The 23,096-nt window shown below is 44.5% G+C and overlaps 1 protein-coding gene, 1 pseudogene and 2 gene segments (V, D, J or C); all 4 read right to left on the bottom strand.

The window, feature by feature from the left end:
• Positions 1–247: 247 nt before the first annotated feature.
• On the bottom strand, positions 248–1,814 carry LOC129457055 (general transcription factor II-I repeat domain-containing protein 2-like). The gene is given in 2 exon segments (XM_055228799.1): positions 248–826; positions 828–1,814. Coding segments are annotated over 2 exon segments (1,566 nt in total).
• Positions 1,815–9,762: 7,948 nt separating this feature from the next.
• LOC129457054 (T cell receptor alpha variable 3-like) lies at positions 9,763–11,096 on the bottom strand. The segment is given in 2 exon segments: positions 9,763–10,787; positions 10,909–11,096. Coding segments are annotated over 2 exon segments (417 nt in total).
• LOC129457021 (T cell receptor alpha variable 38-1-like) lies at positions 11,084–11,527 on the bottom strand. The segment is given in 1 exon segment: positions 11,084–11,527. A coding segment is annotated over 1 exon segment (444 nt).
• An 8,003-nt stretch (positions 11,528–19,530) lies between these two features.
• On the bottom strand, positions 19,531–22,542 carry LOC117385447 (lysM and putative peptidoglycan-binding domain-containing protein 4-like; annotated as a pseudogene).
• Positions 22,543–23,096: the final 554 nt, after the last annotated feature.

Below are 23,096 nucleotides of genomic sequence, written 5' to 3'. Positions count from 1 at the left end.
AATGGCAAAAGTAGGCTAAATTTACTTCAAAAAAATAAATAATATCAGCAATTTTCTATCAGTCACTCAACTGAAATATTTTAAAAACACAATAGGACTGAAATACAACAAAATAAAGTGCAAAAATAAGATAAAAACAACACTTTCTTCAACGAAATGTCACATGTGCTGTGAAAACAAATATTTAACTTCAACTTTTAAACTTTAACTGAGTAAAAACTCTAAATATGTTATTGCATAGTAATGTTCACTTGTTTGAGGCTGATACTTGGTGGTGTCTCATCTTTTGTAAAAGTTCATCAATGTTCGGGGTCAGGCTCTGAGCTGAGGAAATTCTCAGGATTGCGTGAAGGTGTTCAGCAGTAAGTCGACTTCTGTGTGATGTTTTGTTAAGCTTCATCAAAGAAAACAGCTGTTCACATAGGTACGTGCTGCCAAACATAGAGAGCGTTTGAGCAGCTTGGATGCGCAACTGGGCCATTGTTTTGGGGATGAAACGGACAAACTCCGCAGCACCTACTGCCGTATATTTTGCCTTTAGTTCGTCACTGCATTGGAGCTCGATCAGCTCCATTTGGAGGTTTGGTGGTGAGCTTTCCACGTCAACTGCAAATGGATTACTGAGCAGTAAAAACCTGTTTTTTTGTACTTCAAAGTCAGCAAATCGGCGTCGGAAGTCAGAGGTTAGTACACCAATTTTATCAACAAACTGTGCGCTCGGGAACACGCTGGTAGAGAGCTTCTCTTTCATGGTCTGGCAGCTAGGAAAGTGGCTCAAGTTTTCTTTCCGCATCTGTGCCTCCCACAGAGTCAGTTTGGTTTTAAACACCATGCTCAGTTTCTAACTCGCTCAGAAATGCTTTGAACTGGCGGTGATTTAAACCTTTAGCTCTGATAAAGTTAACTGCACGCGTGATGGTGCTCATTACATGTTCCATTTTCAAGGCTTTACCACACAATGACTCCTGGTGTATTATACAATGATAAGCTGTCAGCTCACCTGTGATGTTCTCCTCCTGCATCTTCTCCCGTATCCTCGCAACCAGTCCGCTCCTGTGTCCACACATCGCAGGTGCTCCGTCTGTAGTCAACCCCACGAGTTTGTCCCAAGGCAGCTCCATCTCATTTACACATCTTGACACTTCTTCGTACAAATCATGTCCTGTAGTTGTGCCATGCATAGGACACAAGGCCAAAAACTCCTCTGTCACGCTCATGCTGGAGTCCACTCTGTGGATGAAAATTGACAACTGGGCAATGTCAGAGGTGTCCGTGCTCTCATCCACAGCCAGGGAATATGCGATGAAATCTTTTCCCCTTTTCACAAGCTGCTCTTTTAGATTGATTGACAGCTGGTCAACACGCTCAGCAACGGTGTTTCTGCTCAGGCTCACGTTCAAAAAGAGTTGCCTTTTGTCTGGGCAAACTGAGTCACAAACTTTAAGCATGCAGTTTTTGATAAAATCCCCCTCTGTAAATGGCCGGGCTGTTTTAGCGATCTCTTCGGCCACAATAAAACTAGCCTTGACAGCAGCCTCGCTTTGTGAATTGGCTTTTCTGAATAGAGCCTGGCGAGAATTGAGACCTCGTTTTAAGTCTTCCACCTTCTGTAGCCTTTGTTCCATGTCCATATTCTTGTTTTTGTCCGCGTGTTTCGTGTCATGATGCCGTCTCAGATTATGCTCTTTCATTACCGCCACACTTTATCCACACAGAAGACACACAGGTCTCCCAGCCACCTCCGTGAACATGTACTCCCACTCCCACCTTATTTGAAACCCCCGGTTCTCAATGTCCACCTTCTGTTTTGCCATTTTAATAGTTATCTGAAAGTTTACTTTTGCTGTTAAGCTAATGACCGCAAATTAATAATACAATGAAGCCGCATCCCGCTCTGTGTGCCACCGTTGCATTGTGGGAAATGTAGTATTGGTGCGCGTAAAACACCTGCGGGCCACTGGCTTGCTGAGGCCTGCGGGCCGGATATAATAATAAATCAATATCATTCTGAGGGCCATAAAAAACACTCTTGAGGGCCGGATCTGGCCCGTGGGCCTTGACTCTGACATGTATGGTTTAGATAATTCTGTTGAAGCAGGGTTGAAAAGTAATGTCTGACTTTCATTGGTTAAATTTCATAGAATTTTTATTTATTGTTACTTTTGTAAGATTCAAGTTATTTCTGTGACAATTCTGAGTTTTTCTTTCATTAACTGATTTTGTCCATGTGTGTATATATTTGGAGAAACAGTAAAAACCTCAACAACCAGTGGGTCACCAACTCTCCTGTCATCACCATCTGTTTGAAAACGACACCTTCATTTATCACATTTATCCAGAAGTACAGGATTCAAAGAGACTGTCAGCCAGTACACACACACACACACACCCCCCCCCCCCCCCCCCACACACACACACACACACACACACAATATAACCATCCATCCACTTTCTTGAGCTCCTCCCGTGTGACCGAGCTCCTCACCCTATCCCTAAGGGTGCGCCCGGCCACTCTGCGGAGGAAGCCCATTTCAGCCGCTTGTATCCGCGATCTTGTCCTTTCGGTCATTACCCAAAGCTCATGACCATAGGTGAGGGTAGGAACGTAGATTGACCGGTAAATCGAGAGCTCCGCCTTCCGGCTCAGCTCCTTCTTTACCACAACGGACCGATACAGCGACTGCATCACTGCAGACGCTGCACCGATCCGCCTGTCAATCTCCCGCTCCATCCTTCCCTCACTCGTGAACAAGACCCCGAGATACTTGAACTCCTCCACTTGGGGCAGAGACTCACCACCCACCCGGAGAGAGCAAACCACCTTTTTCCGGTCGAGAACCATGGCCTCGGATTTGGAGGAGCTGATTCTCATCCCAGCCGCTTCACACTCGGCTGCAAACCGCCCCAGTGCCTGCTGCAGGTCCTGGCTCGAAGAAGCCATCAGGACAACATCATCTGCAAACAGCAGAGATGAAATCCTGTGGTTCCCGAACCAGGCCCCCTCCGGCCCCTGGCTGCGCCTAGAAATTCTGTCCATAAATATAATGAACAGAACCGGTGACAAAGGGCAGCCCTGGCGGAGTCCAACATGCACTGGGAACAGGTCTGACTTACTGCCGGCAATGAACACAGCTCCTGCTCCGGTCATACAGGGACCGGACAGCCCTTAGCAAAGGGCCCCGGACCCCATACTCTCGGAGCACCCCCCAAAGGACACCACGAGGGACACAGTCGACAACAACAACTATTATTATTGTTCTTATTGTTGTTTTTATGATTATTATTGATCATATTCATATGAATAATAAAAAAACTGAAAAGCAGTGGTCAAGGTGGGCAGTGGCAGAGGGTGTGATGCATCATTTTGTGTTGCTAGTGTGCCTAGTGTTTAGTTTTTTTCTCTTTTTTTCTGCACGTGGCTCACATGTTCATTGTCGTAGCTGCAGATAATTGGTGAATGAGGTCCATGTTTCAGTGAACTCAACATATGCTTTTGTTTCTTTCCTTTGTCTATTTCTATTGAAATATAGTGTGTGTGTGTGTGTGGGGGGGGGGCGTGTGTGAGTGTGTGTGGGTGTGTGTGTGTGAGGGTGTGTGTGGGGGGGGGGTGTGTGTGGGTGTGTGTGTATATGTTTGTATTTGAAGATAGCTTTAAATGATCGTAGCGCTTTGACTCTGTCTGTTGGAGATGTCACTTTTTAAAGCATCACACAAGTTTAGACAGACATGAGGAAGGAAAGTAATAACATAAATAATAATGCAATTAAAACTAAAGTCTTTATTACTACAGACGTCAGAGCCCGTTCACAGCTGTTCTTTGTCCTGCTGTAGTCTGGGACATGAGTCTGATCTGGGCATGTAAACGTAGTGACTGTGATGTCTCAGAGCATTCATGTCAGAGGCCTTGAATCAAGAGTGACAGACAGAGCTACAGCAGGTGTCTCCCTCTAGTGGATGTGTGGAGTACTGCTGTTTTCTCTCAGAGGTTTTTGTTCAGAGTCTGTGTGTTTCCTGTCACTGTGGGCCTCAGAGCACAGTAGTACACAGCAGAGTCTGTCACATCCACATCTTTGATCTTCAGAGAGAAAGAGTCTTTCTCAGCCAATACTCTGAATCTCTCTTCATTGAACTCTTCAGATTTAAATGTCTCCAGCTGATAGGTTCACCTTTTTAACCTATATTACAGTTCAAAAGAGAAGAGAAGACAAGAGAGATTATTTTGTCTCAATATTGAGGAGAAAGAGCGGGGAGGCAAAACCTTCAGTTTACAACCTCACTCCTTTCTGAAGTCTCCACCGTCTTTCTCCTCCTTTTATTTAGTTAGGGACCCTAGTTACAAATGCGTTCTCAAGGGATGGGGGACATAGTTTACATACTTTGCAAGCAGAATAAAAACATATGACGAGATTCACAGAGAAATACATTTTGTTTTCGCATCTCCAAAGGTCATTCCCAAGATGTTTCTGTTTCACACATTCAGAGTGACCTTCTTCCCGTGGGATCCTGCAACTTTCAAAAGATAACTTCTGCAAGACTCAAGAACAAACATTAGTGCAGATTACATAGTTTACATAGTTGAAATGAATATAATGATTATAGTAACTACAGTTACAGTACAGTACCTACAGTACCTTTAAAATGAACAGTGAGATAACATCATATAACTTGAATATACATTTTGAATCCATCATTCCCTCCTGTTTATCGAACTGTGATTTGGAAGTACTCCTTCAGGGTTCTCGTCATCACTGCCCTCCAATAGGTACATCTGCACCCCTTTGTCCTCAGGTGCGGGTGAGATGGCAGCGGTTATTAACCTATTGATCAGGGAACGAAGACAAGGAATACAACAGCATCCACACAAGGTTAAAATAGCTACAAACACAGCGATTGATACTAGGACCGATGAGACCAGTGCTCTGCAGCGCCCAAACCCCCTTAGCCCGTCATCCCAGAAGGGGGTACTCAACCCAGACTGCTCCTTTAAGCGTCTATTCATTGCACGCAGGCTTCCTATAGCTCTAGTCAGGCTTCCGTCTGCAGCGGTATTGTTAGGGATGACCACGCAACAGCTGGCCCCAATAACAGAACAAACTCCTCCTCGTTCTGCCAGGAGCATGTCAACAGCTATGCGGCATAAGTGAGGTGGCACTTAATTGCTCGTGCACTGCTTCAAACCCCTCCTGTGTGTAGTTTCCCAATTTTTGTAGTGGATGTAGTTGATTCTGTCTACGTTTTTATTGGGAGTGATTGGAATTATAGCGGCTATTAAAGGAATATTTTCAAATCCTGTGGCAATTTGATTAGCTAATTTATATTTATCAGGAACCCCTCTGGGCACTCCAATTCTCATCAATATAAGTCGGGTCATTTTCTCCCCAACGTCCCTTGTATTCTCTTTTAGGTCTTTTGGCATGGTTTTCAATTTCAATTGGGTTTTGCTTAGTCAATGCTACTAATTGTTGTTCTATTGACATTACTTCTATAGGTATTATCAGATTAACTAGAGCGCATACTCCAGTAAATTCATTTGGCATATTTGCTCTAAGTATTTTCCCTCCACAGTACCAGTAGATGTCATTGTGCAGTCTGGGTAGTGCTTTATTTGTAGTCAGATTTTTTTCACATAGATTTCCATCAATATTACCTAAAACATTTGTTACCGAATTTGAGCGTTGGATACAGGTGTAATTTCCTTTTGGCAATTTGGCCTCAAATATTGGTTTTTGTTTCTCAGGTTTAGTTAGTGGGTACACTGCATCCCACTCTGCGCACTCTGCCTCTGGTGCTGTTTTAGTTAAGATTAGTTAAGAGTTTAGTTAAGATATCCTCCACACATTGCACTGTTAATTCAGGAGGTGTTGGTACCATTCTCAAAAGTGGTCTGGGTCCCATACAAGCAATACAGTCTTTATTAAAGTACTTTGATGCCTGTTCTATCATTGTTAGCCAATTGTTTCCAAAATCAGATACACCAGTTGCCATATTGAACACTTGTTCTTTAGTAAAAGTTACTGTTGCTTTAATTTTTATTCCGCTACTTTGCAGCCTGGGACTCAGAACCGGTTCAGGGGTTTGTAACATTTCACATATAATTAATTTGTAAATAGGATCTATCCCTGATACATGAGGTCTCAGCAAAAACATCCAACATTCTTGACCATTATTAGTCAAATTATTCTTTATATTATTTATTGTTACCAGTAGATTGGATTCGGTTTTGGCTAAGGTTAGGAGCTCTACCTGCCTACCTGCCGATATATTTGACCTATATGCTTTACCATCCCCACTGTTGATACATGTGAGACACCATGTGTCAAAATTGCTGCATATTTTAAAAGATTTTTTGGTAAAATAGGTTTTCCTTCTGGTAGTACTAATGTATGGAAAAGTATCACTAGTGTCTAATTTGGAGGAGTAAAATGCCACTGCTCTGAGCTTATCCCCATGTTTTTGTGTTAAAACTGACGTCATAAAATGACGTCTACCATTTGCACAAAAGGTTTGTCATAGTCAGGAAGTGCTAACACAGCACTAGAAACTAAGGCCTTCTTCTGTAAATGCTTTTTCACTCTCCTCTGTCCATTGTAGTTTGTCATGCATATTTATTGTCACATCATACATCATTTTACTCAATGGATGGGTGATTTCAGCATAATTAGCTATCCATTGTCTACAGTAATTAGTTAATCCTAGAAATGACATCATTTGTTTCTTTGTTTGAGGTTTTGGTGCTTTAAGTATAGCCTCTTTACATCCTGCTACTATTGTACGGCCTCCAGCACTCAAACTATGTCCTAAATACTTCACTGTATTTTTGCAAAGTTGAAGCTTATTTTTACTCACTTTATGGCCATTTTCTGCTAGGAATTTTAGTAGAGCAATTGAATCAATTTCACATGATTTTCTATCTGGGGAAGCCAAAAGTATGTCATCCACATACAGAAGTACTTGGCTTCCTTTAGGTGGGTTAAATTTTGCTAAGTTAGCCGACATTGCCTGTGAATATATTGTTGGACTTTCACAATAACCTTGTCCTAATTGTGATAATGTATATCTACGTCCCTCAAAAGTAAATGCAAACCAGAATTGACTATCTTTATGTATAGGCACAGAGAAGAAAGCATTACTAATGTCTACAACTGTAAATACCTCAGCATCTGATCTGAGTGAATTTAATAGTGTGTGTGGATCTGGCACACACGGTGCTCGCTGAATTACTGCATTATTTACAGCTTGTAGGTCCTGTACCATTCTCCATCCTGTAGATGGTGCTTGTTTCTTCACAGGAAATATTGGACTATTACAAGGTGAATCATCACACTCCACTATTACCCCTGCTTGTTTTAAGCTTTCTATTTCTGGTTTAATCCCCTCTATAGCATTAGGTTTTAATTTATACTGTTTCACACAAGGTCTGTATTCAGATTTGGGTCTAATTGTTACTGGTATTACCCCTTTAATCAGACCTACATCAGATGGCCCTTTTGACCACAAACACTGTGGTATGTCACTTAATATGGCCTCTTCCTCTTGTGTAAGTTCGAATGCATTTCAGGGAAACAGTTCTTCCTCGTCATTTGGGTGAATAACATATAAGTTGTTGTTGGTCTGAACTTCATCACGACCCAACAAATTTAACGGGCAGTCAGGGAAATACAATACAGCTAGTTTTATTGTCTTTCCCTTCGGATCTTGTATCATGACAGGTTTTGTCAGTGAAACATGTGTAATTTCTCCATTTGCTGCTCTCCCCACTGTGTATCATATGTGGGACTTTAGTTTTCATGGTGGTTTTGCACACACCAGTATCACACAAGAAAGAAATTTGTACCCCATTAACTAGTAGATTTTGTTTGTTTTGTTTTGTTTTTGTTTTTGTTTGTTGTATCACACGTCTGGACTATTGTATTTTTATTAATGGTGTCTTATAAGCACATTTAAGGGCTCGGCATTCTTTGTATGCAAGACACAATAATAAACAAACTAAAGTAAAACCAAACTAAAAAGTAGAGTAACTTTTGGTAAGGTGCGTCAGCACCCTAATGCAGCTTGTAAATCAACTAGTATTTTTCCTTCTTGTGTTTTTTCTTGGTCATAAGCCTGTTGATCTTTTGACTAGGGACTCTAACCCCGTCAGCAGGACTCTAACCTGCTTCACTTTCAGGACTTTAATCTGATATAGCTGTTGACCTTTTGCCTCACTTCTAGTTTGTGTAGTTTTCATCTGGTATAATAGCTCTGTTGCCTCTTGATACGGGTGATACGGGGGCGGGGGCACTTGTTGCTCCCCTCCCGCTACTGCTCCCTCTATCTCAGCTTGAGCCTGCTGTACTGATGTTTCTGGCTGAGCCGCTATTACAGATTACAGTTGGTGAAATCATCTTCCTCCTTTGTATTAAGCATAATTTGTTGCTTACGTTTTACCTCTGTCTGGCCTTTTTCTCTGGCTTGTGCCAATTCCAACCATCTTTCCCAATGATAGTACAGTATAGTATAGTATAGTATAGTATAGTATAGTATAGTATAGTATAGTATAGTATAGTATAGTATAGTATAGTATAGTATAGTATAGTATAGTATAGTATAGATAGTTTACACATATCATATTCTTCATTTTTGCATTTTTCCTGTATTTTATTTAGTATTTTATTTAGTATTTTATTTAGTATTTTATTTTGGATTTTATTTTGGATTTTATTTTGGATTTTATTTTGGATTTTATTTTGGAGCTCCATTATTTTAGAAGATTTTAACTCGCCTTCAAATTTATTTGAACTGTATTTTGTTACCCACAAATCTAACTGTGTACATTTTTCAGGATATTTTGCGTGCACGGCTTTCTAGTCTTTTACTTTTGGTGTCAATTTTGTAGTTCTATTTCCCATTTTTATTTCCTCAAATTTAGTCCAGCTTTTAACTCCTAGGGAGGTCTCTATCGCTGGAATACAACAACAGGTTGGTACGAGTGATTAGTGTGGTATCTCTCACTTTAGCCTCAGCAGGCGGAGAGATCTTGCCTCTGCATCCACAGAAATACACCGTATTTCCCCAACCTTTTTGGTATGAGATTCGTCACCTAGTGGTTCAGAATCTCCACTCACACGTCTCTCTCTCACACACACCCTTGCTTTTTATTCCACGGTTTTGTACCAGCCAGTAAAATGTCACTATTTTACCCGGTAACGGGACTCCGCATCCGTCCCTTTACTACTACTACTATTAGTATTAGTAGGTTTTAGTACCTAATTGGAGCCTAGGATAATTAGGGTTTTTCTACGCGCATGACCCTCAGTCATACCGTTTTTTAAAGCAAGACTTACTCACTCGTCTCGTCTCTCTCCCTCGGTATCCCGTCAACCTTTAGACTCCAAAAGATATCGAAGAGACCAGTCCTGGAAAAGGTCTCAAATGCTGTGGCCACAGTCTCTCCTGGGTCTCCGACATCCGCTGGAGTCCTCCGGTATATTGGGATCCGGCTCGAAGGACCAAGTTGATAGGTTCACCTTTTTAACCTATATTACAGTTCAAAAGAGAAGAGAAGACAAGAGAGATTATTTTGTCTCAATATTGAGGAGAAAGAGCGGGGAGGCAAAACCTTCAGTTTACAACCTCACTCCTTTCTGAAGTCTCCACCGTCTTTCTCCTCCTTTTATTTAGTTAGGGACCCTAGTTACAAATGCGTTCTCAAGGGATGGGGGACATAGTTTACATACTTTGCAAGCAGAATAAAAACATATGACGAGATTCACAGAGAAATACATTTTGTTTTCGCATCTCCAAAGGTCATTCCCAAGATGTTTCTGTTTCACACATTCAGAGTGACCTTCTTCCCGTGGGATCCTGCAACTTTCAAAAGATAACTTCTGCAAGACTCAAGAACAAACATTAGTGCAGATTACATAGTTTACATAGTTGAAATGAATATAATGATTATAGTAACTACAGTTACAGTACAGTACCTACAGTACCTTTAAAATGAACAGTGAGATAACATCATATAACTTGAATATATATTTTGAATCCATCACCAGCCAAATTGACGATGATCTAGTTTTCTTCATCATGTATTTAGGAGCTCCTCGTCCTTCTTGCTTGTACCAGAACAAATATGCAGTGGTAGAAGTTGTTTTAAAAGTGCACTGTATTGTGGCTGTGTGTCCCTGAGGGACAGAGGCGTCTCCTTGTGTCTGGGTCACTGTGTCTTCTCCTTTACACTCTGGGGAAGAACACAGGAGCACAACCAGAGCTGAGAGCAGTGTACACAGGGCAGACTCCATCTTAAAAGCTCAAATCCTCTCAAGTGTCTGTGTCTGCTCCTCTCTTACAGTCTGGCTCTTCTCACACCTCTTGATGCTTTTGTGATTGTGTGCGGTCGATGCTGAAGTTCAGAATTAGACAGTGTGTCCCTCTAGTGGATGTGTGGAGTACTGCTGTTTTCTCTCAGAGGTTTTTGTTCAGAGTCTGTGTGTTTCCTGTCACTGTGGGCCTCACAGCACAGTAGTACACAGCAGAGTCTCCCACTGCAGCAGAGGACAGGGACATATAGAGATTCTTTTGGTCTTCACTCATTTGGACTGAAAGTCCCAGGATTTCCTTTTTAACTTCTTTTCCTGTTCCCAAATGGTAATAGATGAATTCTGGAGGTTTTCCTGAATATTGTCGATACCAATAAAACTGATCACCACCAGAAGCTCCTCTCTCATAAAAGTATCCTAGAGAGACAGAGGAGCCTTCTGGAGCACAGACCTCAGGCTTTAGAGCAGTGAGCTCTTCACATCTGACTCCTACATGAAAACAAATGAATGTACAAGTTAGGAACATATTTCCTGCTGCTTCTTGCTCTGTGCTTCAGTAAGTGTTGAGTGGATGTAATAAAGTGTCAACATAGGTTTCAATAAGACTTACCACTCAACAAAAGCAGGAGCAGTGCTGCCATTAAAGGAAACATGTGTCCAAAACACAGCTGAGTGATCCTCATGTGAACTTTCTGAAGTCTGCTTAGATTCTCACACTGACAGTTGGCTTTGCTGCGTCTGTGTTTAGTCTGAAGCTTCACAGAGAGTGTCTCCCTCTAGTGGAGCTACTGCAGGATTGTGTTGTCTTTGCTCCAGAGGTTTTTGTTCAGAGTTTTGGTGTTTCCTGTCACTGTGGGCCTCAGAGCACAGTAGTACACAGCAGAGTCTGTCACATCCACATCCTGGATCTTCAGCACTGCAGAGTTTCCTTGATTCTTAGTATCAAATCTGGCTTTATTAAATTCATCAGATTTAGAAGAAATCCAGCTCTTCCCTGCTTTGTAGTTTCTTAAAATGTATTTTAGAGATTTCTGTCCATCTTGTTTATACCAAAACAGTATTGGATTTGTGGAGCCCGCTTCAAAAGTGCACTGTATTGTGGCTGTGTGTCCCTGAGGGACAGAGGCGTCTCCTTGTGTCTGGGTCACTGTGTCTTCTCCTTTACACTCTGGGGAAGAACACAGGAGCACAACCAGAGCTGAGAGCAGTGTACACAGGGCAGACTCCATCTTAAAAGCTCAAATCCTCTCAAGTGTCTGTGTCTGCTCCTCTCTTACAGTCTGGCTCTTCTCACACCTCTTGATGCTTTTGTGATTGTGTGTGGTCGATGCTGAAGTTCAGAATTAGACAGTGTTTCCCTCTAGTGGATGTGTGGAGTACTGCTGTTTTCTCTCAGAGGTTTTTGTTCAGAGTCTGTGTGTTTCCTGTCACTGTGGGCCTCACAGCACAGTAGTACACAGCAGAGTCTCCCACTGCAGCAGAGGACAGGAGCAGCTCCAGTCCACGTCTGTTGTCTGAGACTTTAGCCGAGAGTCGTGTGTCTGACTGGACAGACGTGGCCGGCCACGAAAAGTTCATTCCAGAGAGATAGAAGAGGAACTGAGGAGCATCTCCAGGATTCTGATGATAAAAGAAGAAATCATCTCCTTCTGCTGTAGGTGCTGAGGTTTGATAGGACACAGACACCATGAAGCCTTCTGAGACAGACTGCTCCAGGCTGAGAGGAGAGAGGACATCACCGCTCACACCTGAAACACACAGGGCTCAATGAGGAACTAACATGGATATACACATCTACTGAATTTAATATTTAGCTCACTGTGAACATTTCAAATGTGTTCTAGCAAATTCAACTTTAATAAAAACATTTTGAACTGCAAAACTAACAAAATAATGAAACACTTTCCCGGGTTAGCTGTTTTCTTAATAAGACCCAATAGAGACACAGGAATATGAAGTTCTATGCAGAAGACATAAGTCACCTACACATTTACAGTAAAGTGTGTAGTTGTGAGCGTTAAAAATAAGTTAGTTTGTGTTCATCAAAGCTGTAGAAATGATCAGAAAAGAATGAGACCTGTTAGAATGGAGACGAGCAGCAGAGGACAGAGGGACATGGCTCTGAGACGCTCCATGGATCTGAGGACTTTGTACTTGGATCCTCACAGACCTGAAGATGAAGACGTTTGTCAGCACAGTCACAGTCTCACTCAGTGTCTCCCCCTGGTGGACGTGTGGAGGTTTATGTTCATAGACGAGGGATGTGCCGTCACTGTAGACTTCACATTAGACCCTGTCTCTTTAAACCAGTTTTGGTCCCAGTCTGACAGAACACATGTTTGTGAAACAGGTGAGCTCCAAAGTACAGAGTCTAGACAAGAGCAGCGCCATCTACAGGAGAGAGGAGGACACTAAGCAACTTCTATACATAAATTAAAGGTAAATTTTGTGTCAATAGTTAGTCTTAAGTGAAGTAGAAACCGAAATTATAAGAATAAAAAAATGTTATTTTAAGACTGAATTTCTCTGCTGTTTCTGACCATGTGCAGTTGAATGCCTCTCCTAGTCTGTGCCTTGTGTAAAACAGACTGTGCTGTTACATGCAGCAGGTATCGAGTATCGGCTCCTCCTGATCAATGTTCCCTCTAATTTTTCACGAGTCTGAGCAAACACACAAACTCCCTGAGCGTCCCATGGACCAGTGTGAGCGACATCAGACGTGTGCACTGTGGTCATCAGACGTGTGCACTGTGGTCATCAGACGTGTGCACTGTGGTCATCAGACGTGTGCACTGTGGTCACGCTGCATCGCATCCATCCAAGTTAAATGGTTTATTAAAGGAATCAAATTACCACATTTACATTTCTGTTATAAGACTTTTAATTAAGTGCTTTAGCCACTTATACAATGAAAATGACAAAAATCTTGCTCATGACCTGTGTAGTATGTTAATGCTATTGGAAGTATATATATTTAATTTTAACTATGGCAAAACATGAGCTTCAACCAAACCAAGACAACTGTAAACTCCAATGTTGAAAACACACTTAACATTTTTATGATAAAGCCCTGACTTGTATTATGAGTATAAGACATTGTGTGAAGCTTTTGCTTGATTTTTACAACTCAAACTAGTGACAGTCAATGACCAACACACACTGAGAGGAATCTGTGTCTGCACAGCTGCTCTATTACTGTACATTTACATATCATATCAAAACACAATATATAATGTGTATTTGTATATAAAATATATTCAAAACAAGTGGTATGGGTCAAAATAAATATATATTTACAAACTACACACTGCAAACAGTGAACAAACACACACTGGAAACTAAGAATACACTGCACATGTGACAGTGTGACAGTCATTCAGTGACAGAGGTTGGAGGATCGAGTCCCGCTCGGACCAACTTCAGGCATTGTGTCCTTAGGCAAGACACTTCACTCAAGTGGTGTGTGCGTGATGATTGGTGGTGGTCGGGGGCGCAGATTGGCATTTGCTAATGCTAATGATTACACATAATACACATTTGACCCACAATTAAGTCAATAGCAGAATAAACCACGCTCACCGATCAGGAACAGCATCCAGTCCATCAGCACATAAGGTCCTCTGCTCCTGAGTCCACCATGAGATCTTCAGTCTGTTCCTCTAGTTTAACTTGTACAAACATCCACAGTGTCCTCGGTCGCGCACTTCCTTTGTTTTGTCATGTTTAAAACGCAAAAATGTTGCAAAACGCGCGGATCTTTGCCCGAGGGCGGGCCGTCGGGACGTTAAGGGGTTAAACACTTAGCATTATTAGCATCATTAGCATCATTAGCATCATTAGCATCATTAGGAGTCTTCACTCCACATCGGCCACATCGGCTAAAACACTGATAGCGGCGCATGAGGAGCCTGTCAATGACGTGGATAAACTGCGCAAACACGTCTGTGAATCACATAATTGGAGCAGCTCGTCCCCGGTCACACTCACTGACTCACACTGAAAAATAGCGCAGAATGAATTGTTGTGTGTTTATTTTATTTTCAACTCCGGTTCACAGATTTTCTGTGCGCGGAGATCGTGTCAGCAGTGCGCAATTGCGCACGCGCGCAGCTTGGAGGGAACAGTGCTCAGGAGTACCCAGCTGTAGGACTATTGTACATGTTTTGGGTTGTTTAAAATACCATCAAAGACCATCTGGCCTCTGACAGTTGTGAAAAGCACTTCTAAACTTACTGCAGTGAATAATTAGGATGTTTGGAATGCAAAAAGTAAGTGAGGAATAACTGGAATAACACTGCAAACTGTTTAAAATGAACTAGTGCTGTTTCAGGTTTGTTTGTTTTTTTAAGTAAAGTTCCTTTAATACAGATGGAAGAGGCTTAAACCTGAAATTGTGCAGATTTAAGTTATAATACAGCATGTTCAACATTTGTGGGTTTTGCTTTTGGATATATGCATTTTCCCCCTACAAATCTCATACATATAAATGCATCCTTTATAAATGTAAGATATTGTCCTGTCCCTCTGCTCAGGGACAGGTCAGAGTGAGGAGGCAGTGACCTACAGCTCAGTGAGGAACACCAGGAGTAAAAGTATGGTGAGTGAAAACTACTCTGAGAAGAACTATTTTATTAAAAGGAAATGACTCAAATGTCTTAGGTAGGTCGACCTGCTGCTCTCTGTTGTGTTTATATATGCTCTGTAATATATAAACCACCCTTTACTTGAGGAGGGGCTATTTAAAGTGCATATGACAGTTTAGACTAATTTCACTAAAACATAGTACAAATAGTTTGCTGTTTTGTACATAAGATCACAATATGAACATTAATAACAAACAAATCAGGTGCCCCAGGGTCGGCCCGAGCCTTTAGGGGCCATCCATCCATCCATCCATTTTCTTCCGCTTATCCGGGGCCGGGTCGCGGGGGCAGCATTCTAAGCAGGGACTCCCAGACTTCCCTCACCCCGGACACGTCCTCCAGCTCCTCCGGTGGGACCCCAAGGCGTTCCCAGGCCAGCCGAGAGACATAGTCCCTCCAGCGTGTCCTGGGTCTTCCCCGGGGCCTCCTCCCGGTGGGACATGCCCAGAACACCTCCCTAGGGAGGCGTCCAGGAGGCATCCTGAGCAGATGCCCGAGCCACCTCAGCTGGTTCCTCTCAACGTGTAGGAGCAGCGGCTCTACTCCGAGCTCCTCCCGTGTGACCGAGCTCCTCACCCTATCCCTAAGGGTGCGCCCGGCCACTCTGCGGAGGAAACCCATTTCAGCCGCTTGTATCCGCGATCTTGTCCTTTCGGTCATTACCCAAAGCTCATGACCATAGGTGAGGGTAGGAACGTAGATTGACCGGTAAATCGAGAGCTTCGCCTTCCGGCTCAGCTCCTTCTTTACCACAACGGACCGATACAGCGACCGCATCACTGCAGACGCTGCACCGATCCGCCTGTCAATCTCACGCTCCATCCTTCCCTCACTCGTGAACAAGACCCCGAGATACTTGAACTCCTCCACTTGGGGCAGAGACTCACCACCCACCCGGAGGGAGCAAACCACCTTTTTCCGGTCGAGAACCATGGCCTCGGATTTGGAGGAGCTGATTCTCATCCCAGCCGCTTCACACTCGGCTGCAAACCGCCCCAGTGCCTGCTGCAGGTCCTGGCTCGAAGAAGCCATCAGGACAACATCATCTGCAAACAGCAGAGATGAAATCCTGTGGTTCCCAAACCAGGCCCCCTCCGGCCCCTGACTGCGCCTAGAAATTCTGTCCATAAATATAATGAACAGAACCGGTGACAAAGGGCAGCCCTGGCGGAGTCCAACATGCACTGGGAACAGGTCTGACTTACTGCCGGCAATGCGAACACAGCTCCTGCTCCGGTCATACAGGGACCGGACAGCCCTTAGCAAAGAGCCCCGGACCCCATACTCCCAGAGCACCCCCCAAAGGACACCACGAGGGACACGGTCGAATGCCTTCTCCAGATCCACAAAACACATGTGGACTGGTTGGGCATACTCCCATGAGCCCTCGAGGACCCGATGGAGAGTATAGAGCTGGTCCAGTGTTCCACGACCAGGACGAAAACCACACTGCTCTTCCTGAATCCGAGGTTCGACTATCGGTCGGATTCTCCTCTCCAGCACCCTGGAATAGACCTTACCGGGAAGGCTGAGGAGTGTGATTCCCCTGTAATTGGAACACACCCTCCGGTCCCCCTTTTTATACAGAGGGACCACCACCCCGGTCTGCCATTCCACAGGTACTGTCCCCGACCGCCACGCGATGTTGCAGAGACGTGTCAGCCAAGACAGTCCCACAACATCCAGAGACTTGAGGTACTCAGGACGGATCTCATCCACCCCCGGAGCCTTGCCACCGAGGAGCTTGCCAACCACCTCAGTGACTTCAGCCAGGGTGATGGACGAGTCCGCCTCTGGGTCCCCAGTTTCTGCTTCCTCCTCGGAAGACGTGACAGTGGGATTGAGGAGATCCTCAAAGTATTCCTTCCACCGCCCGACAACATCCCCAGTCGAGGTCAGCAGCTCTCCACCCGCACTGTAAACAGTGTTGGTGAAGCACTGCTTTCCCCTCCTGAGGCGTCGGACGGTTTGCCAGAATCTCTTTGAGGCCGTCCGATAGTCCTCCTCCATGGCCTCCCCGAACTCCTCCCAACCCCGAGTTTTTGCCTCTGTGACTGCCCGAGCCGCGGCACGCTTGGCCTGCCGGTACTCATCAGCTGCCTCAGGAGTCCCACGAGCCAACAAGGCTCGATAGGACTCCTTCTTCAGCTTGACGGCATCCCTTACTTCCGGTGTCCACCACCGGGTTCGGGGATTGCCGCCGCGACAAGCACCACAGACCTTACGACCACAGCTACGAGCAGCCGCATCAACAATAGAGGTGGAGAACATGGCCCACTCGGAGTCCATGTCTCCAACCTCCCCCGGGATCAGGGAGAAGCTCTCCCGGAGGCGGGAGTTGAAGACCCCCCTGACAGAGGGCTCCGCCAGACGTTCCCAGCAGACCCTCACAATACGCTTGGGTCTGCCAGGTCTGTCCGGCTTCCTCCTCCGCCAGCGGATCCAACTCACCACCAGGTGGTGATCAGTTGACAGCTCAGCCCCTCTCTTCACCCGAGTGTCCAAGACACGCGGTCGGAGGTCAGATGACACGACAACAAAGTCGATCATCGACCTCCGACCTAGAGTGTCCTGGTGCCATGTGCACCGATGGACACCCTTGTGCTCGAACATGGTGTTTGTTATGGACAAGCTGTGACTAGCACAGAAGTCCAATAACAAAACACCGCTCGGGTTCAGATCGGGGAGGCCGTTCCTCCCAATCACGCCCCTCCAAGTGTCACTGTCGTTACCCACATGGGCGTTGAAGTCCCCCAGGAGAACAACGGAGTCCCCGGTTGGTGCACTGTCTAGTACCCCTCCCAGGGACTCCAAGAAGGCCGGGTACTCTGCACTGCTGTTTGGCCCGTAGGCCGACACAACAGTGAGAGACCTGTCCCCGACCCGAAGGCGCAGGGACGCGACCCTCTCGTTCACCGGAGTGAACCCCAACACGCAGTGGCTGAGCTGTGGGGCAATGAGCAAGCCCACACCAGCTCGCCGCCGCTCCCCGCGGGCAACGCCAGAGAAATGGAGAGTCCAACCCCTCTCAAGAAGATGGGTTCCAGAGCCCAAGCTGTGCGTGGAGGTGAGGCCGACTATATCTAGCCGGTAACGCTCAACCTCCCGCACAAGCTCAGGCTCCTTCCCCCCCAGCGAGGTGACATTCCATGTCCCCAGAGCTAGTCTCCATGTCCGGAGATCCGGTCGTCGAGGTCCCCGCCTTCGACTGCTACCCGGATCTCTCCGCACCCGCCCCTCATGGCTCCTCCCGCAGGTGGTGGGTCCACGGGAGGACGGCCCCACGTCGTTTCTTCGGGCTGGGCCCGACCGGGCCCCGTGGGGAAAGGCCCGGCCACCAGGCGCTCGCTGCCGAGCACCCACCCCAGGCCTGGCTCCAGGGTGGGGCCCCGGTAACGCCAGTCCGGGCGACGTAAACTGCCTTGTTGTATTTTTCTTCATGAAGGGCTTCTGAACCGCTCTTAGTCAGACCCGTCTCCGAGGACCTGTTTGCCATGGGTGACCCTACCAGGGGCATGAAGCCCCCGACAACATAGCTCCCAGGATCATTCGGGTGCTCAAACCCCTCCACCACGTTAAGGTGGCGGTTCGGGGAGGGGCCTTTAGGGGCCCTAAGCTGTATTTACCCTCGGGAGCCTTCGTCACTTCAGAGCCAAAAAACATGTCAGCGCTGCTAATAGTTAATGAGATAAGTAGGTTCACACTTGTCCAATACTTTATAAAAGGACCAGTGAGTCTTGTCACCGGTGAATCTCCCCAAGTTCAGATAAGCCAATCAGGAACACGTATGGTCTGTCTATTTCAGAACACAAAAAACAGAAAGAAATGACAGGGGACTGGAAAAGATTGAAAATTTCTGCAGAATCAATGAGAGAAGCATTAACTGTGTAAATAGAAAGTAGAATTTAATTAGAAGTATGATTTTGTTCAAAATGATAGGTGACCAATGGGCTCCTTCGTTTCACGTGCATCACTCAAATAAACAAATCTGATTAGATGTCCATGTTTGGCTCTGGCTTGAGACGCGATGGTGGGAGTGGTGACAAAACTGGATTTACCAGGCAAGGTTTGTGTGTTTTTTCATTTAAATTATAAGACTTTTATACTTGGTGCACAACTATTAATGAAATAAATACCACAGTCTGATAATATTATAGGTTTTGTACATGTAAAAATGAGATTATTTAACATATAAAGCAAACATATGTCGTATTGTGCATGTGAACGGCGCAGTGGCATGGCCCCAATAATCCCTGATTAACTTTACTGTCCTCATAATCTTCCATAATTTACAGTGGAGACAGGAAGTTTTCAGACCCTGTTTAACATTATATTTTTGTTATTTAAAGCCAAAGTATCAGTATTGGAACAGAAAAAGCTGGATCAGTGCATCACTAACAACAATAACATTTGATCATTTAAAGAGGATCTAAAAACCTGCTGAATCCTCCGTATTAAAATGCTAATGCAGGTCAGTGACACAGGGCACAGGTCGACAGGAGTCTATACAACAGCACTGTTACTGTTTCTCCTCAACACATAGAAATTAAACATGGACACAGACACTTCCAGGCTAAAACTGGCACTTAACTGTCCCCTCATGAGCTCACATTTGGGGGCCGTCTCTCACACACTGATGGTACATTAGCCTGGCTCCTGAACCGGCCCCTGAGTGCCCCCTGCTGGCCCTGAGCTATTAGTGACCAGAGGGTGCACTGCAGAACCACCCTCTGAGGGCCTAGTTTTAAAGTAGATGATGTAGAAGAGCAGTAGTACGATGCCTACGAGCAACATGGCGATAACGGCATTCCAACAGTTGATGCCCCAGTCTGCGCCTTGACCTTTGACCCCCTGACTCCTCTGTCTCCTGTGACCCCTGTGATCCCGCCTGTCCCAGACCTCCAGCAGCTCCTCGTCCTCCTGCTCAGTGCTCTGGATCAGTCTCTTCATGTCATTGTCCAGCTCCATGAGGAAGTGTGCGACCTCCCGGACATGTGTGGGCGCTGTGGGAGAGCCCTCCTCAGGTGAGGGTGGGAGGGCATCAGGTGAGGGTGGGAGGGCATCAGGTGAGGGTGGGAGGGCATCAGGTGAGGGTGGGAGGCCATCCTGAGTAGGGGGCACCTCAGTGAGAAAGCTGTGTTTCTGCACCGGGATCTCGATGGTCTTTAAGGCAAACAAGTCTTGTTCCTGTGAGGTTATTCAGCCGCTTTATGTCAGCCACCAAACAAACACACGGCTTCAACTTTTATCATTTGTATTATTATTATATTATTATTTTGTCTCTGTGCAGCACTTTGGAAACAATTTGTTTATGAAATGTGCTATATAAATAAAGTGGATTGGATTGGATTGGATTATGGTCTAAGTTTCACTTGTTTTTCTCTTTTTGTCTGTGAGAGTGAAATAATCTGATGTATGGATCAGGTTAAAAATACAGCTGAAGCCAGAAGTTTACATACATTCACTGTCTGACATGAAATCAGGCTAAACTTTTCCTGTTTTAGGTCAATTAGGATTACCAAAATTATTTCTATTTTAATATCAAAATAATGAGAGAAGGAATTTTTAGACAATTTTAAACAATTTGGGAAAAAACCCAGATGATGATGTCATGTCTTCTGATAGGTTTATTGACAACATTTGAGTTAATCAGAGACACTCCTGTGGATGCATTTGAAGGCACAACTGAAACACTTTGTGTAACATCATGGGAAAGTCAAAAGAAATCAGCCAAGATATCAGGAAGAGAACTGTCGACTTGCACATGTCTGGTTCATCCTTGGGTGCAATTTCCAGATGCCTGAAGGTGCCATGTTTGTCTGTTCAAACAATTATACACAAGTATAAACGTCATGAGAATGTCCAGTCATCATATCGCTCAAGAAGGAGACGGGTTCTGTGTCCCAGAGATGAACGTGCTTTGGTCTGAAATGTTCATATCAACCCAAGAACAAAAGCACCAGACCTTGTGAAGATGCTGCTGAAGCAAACTACCTCTGGGATCACAGTGGTGGTCCTCCTCACGTTGGGCTGGTCTCACGTGCACAGCAGAAGCACGGTTGATGAGTGGACTAATATGAAGTGTCTCATGCTTTTGGATTCATTTATGGAGTAAACATGGATCTGTAGTCAGTAACAAGCTGCACACTTGGCTACTACGCTGGGGGAAGTGTGGTAACATGAGTACTGTTCACCCTACTCTCCTTACAGCGCCCATATTACACTGTTTTCTGATCTGATTATAATGTTTCCTCATCACAGACATACCTATTTCATGTTTCATTCACACATGTTAAACACATAAACCCTGCACATTATCAGCGAAGTTTTCTCAATCAGAAAACACTCTGTTCCACCTTGTGATGTCATGTGGTGATACAAGAAGTTCCCTAATGTGTTTTTAAACTCCATACACCTTCACTAAAATAATTTGGATAAGTTCAGCTCTAGAATTGCCAATCTTTACGTAACAAAAGCTAAAAGGTAGCTATTAACTTGAAAACTCACAGTTCATGACATCACAAGGTGGAACTGAGCATTTTGAGCTTTGGAGATATAGACAGACTAATAATAAAGGGTTACTCAAACATGTGCGAATGAAACAAAACACAACTTCAGGTATATTTTTGCTTAAGTAACAACATTATAACATGGATAAAAACCAAACAGTTGGCACACTTGAATAACCAAGAGTCAATTTTGTGTAATGCAGAACCTTGAACTATATGAATTCACCTCTTGGTTATTCAAGTGTGCCAACTGTTTCAGATACATGAGGACTGAACCTTACAAGTGGAAATCACAGCAGTACACCTACTTTACATGCATCCTTAGATCCATGTGAACGTGTTTTCTATCAGGAATTAGACTTGAATTGTAATAATGCCCTTAAAGGTACAGTATGTAACTTTCTGGATGTGACTCTGTATTGAGATAAATGGGTTTTATGTCATATTGTGGAAGATAACAGCCAAAGACAACAACAACTGGTAAAAGTAAAGTTTGTGGAGAGGCAAGTCTGCTCACTGTAGGGACACATTTTTCGGAGCTATCAACATAACCAGAATAATAACATTCTGTCATCTTTCGGCTAAAAGGTTACATACTGTGGCTTTAAAACTCACACACACTTCTCTAGAGTGTCGAGGACAGTTTGAGGTGGTCTTAACACACACAACACATGAGGACTTGAAATAGGTGTGAGGAGGTAATCTGTCCTTGGATCAACCGCTGCGCGGGAGGACCGAAGAGGAGCGGTCCCAGCTGATGTCTGACCCTTGACCCTGAGCCTTTGATAAGGAGGACAGAGCTTCCCTTTGTTCCTCTGGTGTGTTCTGTGATTCAGACTACAGCCCTGAGAGACACTGCTACAAAAAACTGTCTGATAATCTGCTGCGCTGTGTGTTATCTTTAGACAGCTGTCAATGCCACATGAAAAGACACGAGCCTCTGTCCAGACGTCAGCCTGAGTCTCTGTTGAGCCGGACACAGTGGTCATTTTGTAGTAATGATCCATGTGAGAAGCCCATTGTAGCCCTGAGCCATAGTGTGTGTAGTAGCGCCGTCAGGTTTGTGTCTCTGACCTTGGTGCTGAAGTACATGGGCAGGGATTATGACAAATGATTTGCTAAAATGACCAGTTTCTCTCTTTGAAATGACGACATTTATACAAAACACATTCCAACACAGTCCACATTTCAAATAGCATTATAAAGCATTAAAGTTGAACAAAACACTAAATCAACTTGCTTTTTTCTACTAAATTGTATATAAGGTGTTCTAATAGCATGGTCTACTGTTCTGACTCCTTTTTTCGGCAAACTAGGTAAATTTGTAGCTTTATGTTGAAAAACTGTAAAGAACCACTTCAATTTCAAGTACTATCTGACATCACACAGCACTGCCCTGATTACAGCCAACAAAGTTTGAAGTGTGGAAGCCTGTACGACGAATCATAGGCCATGTCCCAATTGGCCAAATGCACCGGTCGAAGGTACCCTTCAAAGTACCGATCGAAGTACCCGGCCGAAAGTGTGTACTCCTCAGTGTAACCGCCATCTTGTTGAAATGGGACAGGCCTACACCACGGGCCGTACTTCCACTGGTGTCTTTGCGCGTACGTTAGGTACGTTACGTATGTTATTTTTTATTATTT

The sequence above is a fragment of the Periophthalmus magnuspinnatus genome, chromosome 17 (genome assembly GCF_009829125.3).
Source record: "Periophthalmus magnuspinnatus isolate fPerMag1 chromosome 17, fPerMag1.2.pri, whole genome shotgun sequence".
In the NCBI taxonomy this organism is placed as follows: Eukaryota; Metazoa; Chordata; class Actinopteri; order Gobiiformes; family Gobiidae; genus Periophthalmus; species Periophthalmus magnuspinnatus.
This window is presented reverse-complemented; position numbering and strand designations above follow the sequence as displayed.